The 10,827-nt window shown below is 40.0% G+C and overlaps 1 protein-coding gene across 1 annotated transcript; it reads left to right on the forward strand.

Moving 5' to 3' along the window:
- Positions 1 to 5,422: 5,422 nt before the first annotated feature.
- ndfip2 (Nedd4 family interacting protein 2) lies at positions 5,423 to 10,437 on the forward strand. Its single transcript, XM_058051180.2, has 8 exons — positions 5,423 to 5,640; positions 7,049 to 7,259; positions 7,533 to 7,663; positions 7,784 to 7,871; positions 8,064 to 8,188; positions 8,275 to 8,341; positions 8,860 to 8,967; positions 9,044 to 10,437. Exons 1-7 carry the CDS (start codon positions 5,614 to 5,616, stop codon positions 8,961 to 8,963), a joined length of 753 nt encoding a protein of 250 aa, XP_057907163.2. The 5' UTR covers positions 5,423 to 5,613; the 3' UTR covers positions 8,964 to 8,967; positions 9,044 to 10,437.
- The last annotated feature ends 390 nt before the right edge of the window (positions 10,438 to 10,827 follow it).

A 10,827-nucleotide genomic window follows, 5' to 3' on the forward strand; every position in this document is an offset into this window, starting at 1 on the left:
CAGAATGTAAACGATACCGAACTCTAGTCTTTAAAACACTTCTGCAAACAGGTTATGTCTTTATCAGCAACTGTTTGTTTGATGTCGTCTGTCAGAAGGATTACCCATAATCCACCTGACCGAACATCATAGGGCCACACGTGGTGAAGAGGTGCAGCATGGGCCACAACAAAGATACCAAGGCTTGGTACATTCTGGCCCAGATTCACCAAAATTCTAAGGTTCTCTGTGTCCCTGTGTTGCCATCAAGCTTTAGCGGTGCTTTACTCAGAGCAGAGTCGCATAGCAACAGCAGCTCGCACGCAGTATAAGTGTTGGGTGCCTCTTGTTAAAAACAAAGCACCTCACAGACACCAAAGCTCAGACGCTAAGCATACCAGTACAGGAATATGAAAACAGCTAATCATTGTATCTGTCCTGTTTTTAACAACCCAGAGCTGCCCTTAATAGCTGACCCAAATAACCGCCTGCGAGCCCTGAAAATGAGTAAAACGGCAGAGACTCGGCCCATGTTGGGGAAACTCACTGAATGAATTCTTTCTGATGTCTTCCTCCTTCCTCCCCTGCCTGCCTGCCAACTGACATACTTTCTTTTAATTCATCAGCAGCACGCCGAGCGTGGGAGCGGGTAGGCGGGGCGGCGAGGAAAAGAAAGTGTTTCAGCATCAAACACCAGTCTAGGGTACCAGGGGGAATTTGTTGACTTTTCTATGTGCGTTTTGATGATGTCTCACTGTTTTATGAGCTGTGAGAAACAACAGCAGCAAGATAATACCAGCATATTCTTCCCTCCTCATTAGCCTTTTATTTTGTAAGATGTAGCTACTTCCTGCTATCATCTGGCAGTCTTGAATGTGAATTTCCTAAACCGTTTTGCTGCCAGATTATTAGATTTTTTCAAAGACGAAAAACATTGATATACACAAGTGCTGTTTTGCACAAAAAGTTTCCATTTGACATGCACGATGCATGCCCTAGAAAAAACTAATACAACATTTCTGCTTGCTGAAAATGGAGAAAAATTTAACTAACAAACACAATGACTGCCTATGATCTGATCAGCAACAACATACAAGCATGATTAGTGTCATGTTGAACCAAACATGACAGCATCTCTCCGCATGGCGTGTTGCACATCTGTCTTTCTCCCTGGAGATAACACTTATATGATTTGCTAAACCACATCAGCACACCCAAGTTAAAAGAAATGCTACTACAGCTGTCTGGAATTACAGGAATGTGTTAAGGTGGCAAATTAATGTTGTCGGACACAAAGGAGCCCAGATCTAATTTATGAAAGAGCATTTTAGACGTTTAGCTTCAATGCACTTGTTTATTTTGAACAGCACAGCAAGAGTCAAATTAGTATTATTTTAATGAAGCACTGTACTGTGCCACATATAATTGTGATTGTCACAGTGATATGTATTAACTAAATAAAAGAGCTGTGAGCACCCCAGATTATTTTGTATTTTAAGCTCACCGTTGGAACAACAAATCAATTTATCCTATAACATAACAGAGGTTTGATTTGCAGATTTTAAGAATAAGATTTTCTTTATGTTGCTCAAGCTGCTGCACCAGCCATGGCCTGCCTCAGACTTCTTCTCAGAATTATAACTCACAATTAGTACACAATTCATGTGTATAAAAGGTTTCTTAAATTATAATCAGGTCTTTTCTGCCCTCTGCTGGACATTACAACTCTCTACAGCTTTTTGCTGTCATTTAGACTGAAATAGTTTGCATCTTATAAACCAGTGGTGGTACTGTTCCCACAAAAATCTGTGAACAGGGGCAGTGATTATCTAATTTATCTTAATATGTAATAATAAAAAGTCATTCTAGCACACATGTGCTAGCATGAATTGGCTTGAGATTGTGAACGACACTTCCTCGTTCTCCCTATACGAGACCACAAGATGCATTTTGGGACACTCTGAACATCACATAATAAATAAACAGGAAGATAAAACATTAATTTGACATTCTTGTCACTCTGTAACTTATAATGGTGGAAAAAGTTTGGACTCTCCCGCAATAAAGTGTAATTCAAATGTTTTGCTAAAGAGACTCGTATTAAACTAAGATTTTTAGACTTGTGTGGTAACGGTTAATAAACTTTATACAAGGAAGGGAATAACAATAATGTTGTTAAGTATCTTTTATAAACAGGCGGGGTATTGTTGAGCTGCATGGCGTGTGGACTGAATGAAGTCCTGCCGCATTCACTGTGGGAACGGAACTGGAGGAGTCTGTTGGAAAATGAGCTTTGCTGCCCCTTTGTTGTCCTCCTGTTACAAACCAACTGAGTGCTAAGAAATTATTCCGTTTGCTGGTGCTGCAGCCAAGTACAAGGTGCTGCTATACCACAGACGGGTGGAAGTTCTTCAGTGTACAATATATCAATCCACATTGCATCACTTAATCGCTTGGATTTAAATGTACATCACAAGATTTACAGTGCATCCGGAAAGTATTCACAGCGCTTCACTTTTTATACATTTTGTCATGTTACAGCCTCATTCCAAACTGAATTAAATTAATCTCTTACCTCAAAATTCTACACAAAATACTCCATTATGACAATGTGAAAAAGGTTTTTTTTTTACTTTTTTTGAATTTATTAAAAATAGAAACCAAAAAAATCACATTTACATAAGTATTCACAGCCTTTGCCATGAAGCTCAAAATTGAGCTCAGGTGCATCTTTTTTCCACTGATCATCCTTGAGATCTTTCTACAGCTTAATTGGAGTCCACCTGCAGTAAATTCAGTTGATTGGACATGATTTGGAAATATAATAACTGTCTATATAAGGTCCCACAGTTGACTGTGCATGTCAGAGCACAAACACCAAGCATGAAGTCAAAAGAACTGTCTGTAGACCTGCGAGACAGGATTGTCTTGAGGCACAAATCTGGGGAAGGATACAGAAAAATTTCTGCTGCTTTGAAGGTCCCAATGAGCACAGTGGCCCCCATTATTCCTAAATGGAAGATGTTTGGAACCACCAGGACTCTTCCTAGAGCTGGCCGGCCTTCTAAACTGAGCAATCGGGGAAGAAGGGCCTTAGTCAGGGAGGTGACCAAGGCCCCGATGGTCACTCTGTCAGAGCTCCAGCGTTCCTCTGTGGAGAGAGGAGAGCCTTCCAGAAGGACAACCATCTCTGCAGCAATCCACCAATCAGGCCTGTATGGTAGAGTGGCCAGATGAAAGCCACTCCTTAGTAAAAGGAACATGGCAGCCCGTCTGGAATTTGCCAAAAAGCACCTGAATGACTCTCAGACCATGAGAAACAAAATTCTCTGGTCTGATGAGACAAAGATTGAACTCTTTGGTGTGAATGCCAGGCGCCATGTTTGGAGGAAACCAGGCACTGCTCATCACCAGGCCAATACCATCCCTACAGTGAAGCATGGTGGTGGCAGCATCATGCTGTGGGGATGTTTTTCAGCAGCAGGAACTGGCAGACTAGTCAGGATAGAAGGAAAATGAATGCAGCAATATATAGAGATATCCTGGATGAAAATATTGCTGCATTCATTTTTCCTTCTATCCTGACTAGTCGAATAATGGAGGCCACTGTGCTCATTGGGACCTTCAAAGCAGCAGAAATTTTTCTGTATCCTTCCCCAGATTTGTGCCTCAAGACAATCCTGTCTCGCAGGTCTACAGACAGTTCTTTTGACTTCATGCTTGGTGTTTGTGCTCTGACATGCACAGTCAACTGTGGGACCTTATATAGACAGTTATTATATTTCCAAATCATGTCCAATCAACTGAATTTACTGCAGGTGGACTCCAATTAAGCTGTAGAAAGATCTCAAGGATGATCAGTGGAAAAAAGATGCACCTGAGCTCAATTTTCAGCTTCATGGCAAAGGCTGTGAATACTTATGTAAATGTGATTTTTTGTTTTCTATTTTAAATAAATTTAAAAAAAAGTAAAAAAAAAAAAAACATTTTCACATTGTCATAATGGAGTATTTTGTGTAGAATTTTGAGGTATGAGATTAAATTAATACAATTTGGAATGAGGCTGTAACATGACAAAATGTGGAAAAAGTGAAGCGCTGTGAATACTTTCCGGATGCACTGTAGATTACAGTATACTGTTTACATAACCAAGACATTGTATTGTAGTCTATATTTGTCAGTGCAGATCAATTACTTGTATTCATAAAAGTACCAAGAGGCCATTATGAACCCATCCACCACAGGCCCTACAGGCAAGAACACATGATGGAGGAAAGATTTCAGGATGAGGTAAAGACAAAAGTTTCCTTTTGCTGATGTGAAATTCACTGCAGTCTTGAGTTATATCGATGTGCGTTTGGCATTAAAAACAGATTTATTTTTAGTGTGTTAAAGAATGATAAAATGTTAATTATGAGAGCAGAGGACTGAACTATGAAGCAGGCTTCTGCATAGTCACAGGCTGTCCCATCCAACATCGTTTTTTGTAGCTCGTCAGAGCTGATGTGAAATTCTCTGCCCAAATGCTAAGGGCAGTGTTTTCCAGGGCGTCAACTCAGTGGGAAACTATTTTCTTCAACCATTAGCTTGTATGCTTCGTTTGTCCTGAGCAAGCAATGACAATGGCAGTGTTATTAGAGCTTGAACTAATCGATGTGTAACAACTAAACACTTTAATCTGATTAATTGGTTTTTAAATGAATTAATTACAATTAATCACCATTTCCAATGTACATCTGTCCTCAGCCAAGTGTAGTTCAAAGTGGCATTTAACGGTTTGTGTTAAAAAACAACATGAAAGGTTTTGAATGGATTTGGATTAGATTTTCAGGAATTGTTGGAAATGGTATATGGAACGACTGTTTACATTTTGGGGATGACCTGGATCACTGTCTGGATCCAGGATTTTATTTTTAAAGATTATTTAACATTGTGAGATAAAACCATGACAAGATGGGGGAAATTGTGTTTGGCCAGTCAGCAATGGACGCGTACGTTTGGTCAATGTGGATATTTAACTGTTACTACCAAATACTAGAGAATGTTTTAATAACATTCTGACTATATAAAAAGTCACGGCCAGATAGCAAAATCGTGCTCACTTTCACTTCCTCCTCCTTTACGACACCCCTAGGTTAAACCATATCCATTTTCTGTGTGTGACGTCATTGCGTTTGTCCAATGGCTCAATGTTCCGAAAGTGGGAGAGCAGAGATCCGTGCCGGAAATGCGGCACTCATACTTCAAAATAAATTTCCATCGAAACGAAACTCCTTTTAAAGTAAAGTATTTACACTGTTAAACCATAACGTATTATTCTGCTATGTGAATACATGTCCTTTATTAATACCAATGCAATTTCAGTATCTAAAAATAACGCAGTTATTAGACGTCATATTTTACATATATTTTGAAATATCAAGACGGAAGTGCATAACATTGAAAGCGCTTGAATCCTGTAAACATTTTTAGCAACAACGAAGCGAGTGTTCCGTGAACTGCAGCCATTAATCCAGCTGCGCTTTATGCTCGTTTTAGCATTTGTTAGACACGTCGCTATTTATTGTTCAAAAACCACCGGATAGATTTTTAGCGGTTCTTGGCTGGCTTGCTCGCCAGTTTAATATATTCGTAATGGACCCAGCTAGCCGATACCAAGTGGTAAGTATTGACGGCTAAGACCCAAACATTGTATGATGGTTGGCCTACCTACAAGTCACAGCTAACAAGGCCCCGTCGACATTGTTTATCATCTAACTGGAACACTTTATATTTTATTGTTACATTGACCTCCATGCGAAAGTCCAGTTTCTTGAATGTCATTAGACGAGTTTATTACAACGTGTGAGGTGAACACTTCCGCATATGCTAGGCTAACTTTAACAAGTAAAACTATTAGCATCGGTAGCTGCTAATAGTTTTCTTGTTTACATGTCGAAAGTAGTTAAGATGCGGATGGGTTCTCCATAGAACATATTTAATGTCATACGACAAATATAAAGAATACAGATTATACAGACTTCCAGTAGTTTGGGCGGATCAATACTTTTATAAGTATCTAATCGATATTTTTCAGTTTTAATTTTTGTATTGAACCTAAAACCGTATTATTGTGTTTTTATGTGATGAGAATTATCAACAAACTAGAATAACAAAAAAAGTCGAATCATTCAATGATCTTGAAAAAAATCAAAGTAAAATATTACAATCGGCAGTAGCTAGTATTTACTTCGGATCGGCACATACCATAATTTGCAGTATCAACCACCCCTACGCACCAAACATGTCACTTTAAAGGGCAAAGTGTCAGATTACTTAAACCGTGCTCCAGCACAACAGCAACCTGAAATGTAAACGCAACAGCACCAATGGTGCAAAGTCGAGGCATGAACGATGGCTCATCAATAAACAGGCGTAACCATATTCAACTAACGCAATAGATACTTGAATGTTTCAGTCACTGCCGTTGAAGGCAAGCCCACATGATGCCTTGCACATTTGTTGCCTGAAGAAGGCTTGTGACAATACTGCAAGGATTTATTACTTAATAACTTTGAAGTGTCAGTCACAAGTGAAATTAATTTCCATGCCTATCATTGTGGCTACTGATAGTGTCTGTAGATGAGCTCCCGTGTGTACTGTTGTTTGGTGTTGTCAAATGGAGTATTTCCTAGTTCTGGTTTGCCACTTTAGATAAAACCATAATCTGTTTTTCCCAACGGCCTGCAACAGATAAGATTTGGACCGCCACTAATGGATCTGTTGGGTGGCGGTGTTCATTGTGACTTTGCCTCAAATTATTTTGCAATTTATGATATCATCTAAACACACAAACCTGTGTACTGACATGTCTAATCTTTCAGATGTTCATTTTTTCAGCTGTTATCTTGCCGTACTGCGGTTGCTTGTTAGGTGTGAAAGAGAAATGCAAGCGAGGCAAATTAGTTTCTTGTGAAGACAAATGAAAGTGAATCACTGCCTTTGTGTCCCTACAATATAAGATTGTGCCATGCTCGAGGATACCCTAGTGGATGGCGTTATAATCACACTCTCTTGTCTTCTCTTCCAGCTGCACAATGAGGATGACTCCTCTGAGGCATCTGTTAGCGAGCAGCCATCATGCTCAGCCTCACAGGCCGGGGCGTCGCGGGACCAAAACCAGGCAGAGAGCAGTACGCTGCATGCCCCTCCACCAGCTGAGGTTTTGGAATCAGGCGGTGCAGATGCCCCGCCTCCTCCTTATGCCTCCATTGATGCAGGTGCAACTGCAGCTGCTCCTGGTGTGTACTTAATAAACAGCACCACGTTTCTTCTAAATGTCAATTGCGAAAAAACTATTCCAGTAATTCGGAGGCAGACTTTAACAACTAGTTGCATTTTAATTTCATCCGCAGCAGTCCCTCCTCCCATGTTGTACTTATACATATAAAAATAGCAAGCCTTGTGATATTTTGTGGTTTAAATCTCTCGAGACTGTGTACTGCTTTCCATGACAGTGTCACCACAAAATGTACTCTCTAGCTCAATGGCTCCTCTCCACTAATTTTCCACAGAAACCAGTTTCCAAAGTGACTTCCCAGTGCCCCCACCCTACAGCGTGGCCACTTCATTGCCCACATATGATGAAGCGGAAAAGGCCAAAGCTGCCGCCATGGCTGCTTCCACTGTGGAGGTGATGTCACGGGTGAGGAGATACACTCGCATGGTGTTAATTTTACCTGTTAATAGTAAAATGTTAACAAGAGGTGTTAATTTTTGTGTGTGTGTTTCATTTCATGAGTATTTATGCATGTATCGCCAACAGGATGACGAATTCCTTCCCAGAGATGATTTCAGCGATGCTGATCAACTGAGAGTTGGGAATGATGGAATATTTATGCTAGCCTTTTTCAGTAAGTAATAAGACAGTAGCTGAGCTGTAACCACATGCCCGCGTCATGAGGCAGGTTTGTTTTCCATTTGCTCTTATTTACTCATATTCACGAATTAATACTTGGTAATAGTTATAGAATAAAATACAAGTTTATGTTTGGGGCTCAATGCTAATAAGTGGCATTTTTCCTTTGTATTTTGTCTCCCTCTAGTGGCCTTCCTGTTTAACTGGATTGGCTTCTGTCTCTCCTTCTGTTTGACCAATACCATCGCAGGACGCTATGGTGCCATCTGTGGGTTCGGCCTCTCCCTAATCAAGTGGATTCTCATTGTCAGGGTGTGTGCATGTCAGGGCTATTTTGAGATTACTGCAAAGTGTAAACACCATTTCTTGAATCATTAAAATATGTTTTTCTTTTTCAGTTCTCTGACTATTTCACCGGTTACTTCAATGGCCAATATTGGCTCTGGTGGATCTTCCTGCTGCTTGGTGAGTTCCACAAATTCAACTAAGGTTTTGTTTAGTTAGCTTAGCATAAATCTGCTGACACTGTACTGGCTTCAGCAACTTTAATGTACAAAATCTTTAATTTTTCTTAACGTGGCCCTGAGAGGAACACCTCTGCCTTAAGAGGAAATGGTGGAAAACCTGAGAAGATCCTGAGAACCTTGAAAAACTCCAAATCATCTCTCCACAGGGTTAGATAAATTTAGAAAAAAATTGGTTTGGGTCTGATCTGACTAGATTTTGATATTGACTCTACCACTACCAAGTGGTGGCAATGTATGACTGCTCCAACTACCTTTTACATGGTCTGATCAAACCATTTTTTCATGGTGGGTAGGGGCATGGGCCAGGACTTGACCACATGCTGACTTTCGTAATGGAGGTGTTACAACCTGGCGTACATTCTCCTACGAGCTGGCTACATGCAAAAATGGGGAAAATTGCAAGAGACACAAATTGTGAAAGTTTTTTTCGTAACTTGGCCACTTCCTTTTTTACAGGTCTGCTCCTGTTCTTCAGAGGTTTTGTCAACTATTTAAAGGTCCGCAATATGTCAGAGAACATGGCCACCTCACACAGAACACGCCTCTTCTTCCTCTACTAACCAGGTACAAGAAACACTGTGAGAGTGTGGCATTGGTAAAACTGCGGCTGTAGGCCCTAAACACATTTGTGATTCTTCAGTGTTTCACGTGATTGCTATTCCGTTCCCCATCATCGTCACCTCCACCCTCGAATGACCTGCCAGGGCCATTGCTGCAGTGAAGAGAGGAGAAAGAAGGGCAGTGAAGAGTAAATGTAGAGAGAAGTATTGTGCTAATGCATGGGAAATAGAAGCATTTAGGTGTACATTTTCTGCTCATAGCCAGGGTGTGTTGTCAATTAGCCAAGACGCTATTCGGATCAAGTCTTACGTCAGGCAGGGTGTTGCTGTGTAACCACCTGCATACTTAATAACGTCTTATATTTCACTTAAATTGACTTGTAGGCAGTTTGAGTGTGCATACATCTCTTCGGCAACAGCCTGTTGTATTAGAACCAAATCCTTGGATTGAACAAAATAGCATTTTAGCATGTCTGAGCCAAACACTTGAGGGGTTTGATTTCTGGAATTTTCTGTCCTATGCACAACAAGCCAGACATTTTAATTAGAGGAAGGCTACTGACACTGCTGCACACGTTTTAGATGGAATCAAATAGAAACAGAAATCAGCTCCGGTCATTGTGGTTCTTATTGGTCACTCACGAGCCAAAATGTATCCCCGTGTTAGATATGGCCAAATGCAAAATGCAGCCTTGTTAGTGCTATGCAATGTTGTTATTTGGAATGACTTACAATCATAATTATGGATTATGAACTCCTGTGATGAGGATAGAGATCCAATGCAAACTTTGGGCAATACAATGGCGTAGAAATGTGACTGGCCATGCATTAACGCAGTTATTTCTGTGTTTTTCTAACTATATTTAAATTTCCTTCCATTCTTTTTGTGTTGATGAGAAGATCTCAGATGACATCAACTGGTAATATTTGCTAGATAGGGTTAGGGCTGTCGTCCAGCGTGATCGTCACACAAGTGGTGTTAGTTGAGCCCAACTGGCCAAAGTGTATTCATTAACGTGGAATGAAATGTAAATACCAGCTTAATACCAATTCATAATATATGCACTTTGAACTTCTGTACAGTATAATTTGTGAATCTGCTTAACTTGATGTGGTGGTTGAGAGCGTTCCATGTGTTTTGACTGGAATTCTTAAAGTGGACCTATTATGCTCATTTTCGGCCCTTTGTATTCACTTGTGGACTGCTGTAGAGCAGCTACACACGGAAACCTGCATGGAAGGCTTTCTAGATCTTACAGATTTTGCAGCTCTTTATGCGGTATCTGACACTTTGGCATCGTTTAACTAGAGAATACAACATTGTAACAACATTTATAGGTCAGAAATGTGGAAAAGCATAATAGGTCCCCTTTAATCATGCAAAATACTGTGCTGTTTTTTTCAGTTTTTTCATTGCACTTTTTGCTTTTCACATTGACTTCTGTCTTTCATTACTGAACTGTGACCATTAAGTGTTGCCAAACCCCCACTCCCCCACCCCACCCTTTTTCAGCGATATCCAAATTTGCTGCATGATTTACGTGCTTGAATGAGTAGCAGGGATATCAGAAGCTTGTGGTTTAGTTACAAAGCCATGAACCAGTGCAAAGAACAAAAAATATCAAATTACAGTTCTGTTGTTGCTGTAGAAAATAATGTCACGGTCATTTACTGTAACTGGAATTAATTGATGTATTGAACAATGACAATAAAGTATATTAAAAAAAAAAGGATGTAGTCATTTTCAAGCTGACCATAAGTGCATTTTCATGAAGTAGGATTCTGTATTTGTAAATTACATTTTTGTGGTTAGAGCGTGGATGAAGTAGACTGAGTTACTGCCAGTAACGAATTATTTTTTTTA

This window comes from Doryrhamphus excisus, linkage group LG15 (genome assembly GCF_037039965.1).
Source record: "Doryrhamphus excisus strain RoL-2023G ecotype Guam linkage group LG15, RoL_Dexc_Guam_v1.1, whole genome shotgun sequence".
Lineage (NCBI taxonomy): Eukaryota > Metazoa > Chordata > Actinopteri > Syngnathiformes > Syngnathidae > Doryrhamphus > Doryrhamphus excisus.

Excerpts from the sequence above, each read along its gene's own strand:
- ndfip2 (XM_058051180.2), top strand. The coding sequence starts at position 5,614 with ATGGACCCAGCTAGCCGATACCAAGTG. Across the intron at positions 7,664-7,783 it reads CTGTGGAGGTGATGTCACGG|GATGACGAATTCCTTCCCAG; the intron begins GTGAGGAGATAC and ends TATCGCCAACAG. Across the intron at positions 7,872-8,063 it reads ATTTATGCTAGCCTTTTTCA|TGGCCTTCCTGTTTAACTGG; the intron begins GTAAGTAATAAG and ends GTCTCCCTCTAG.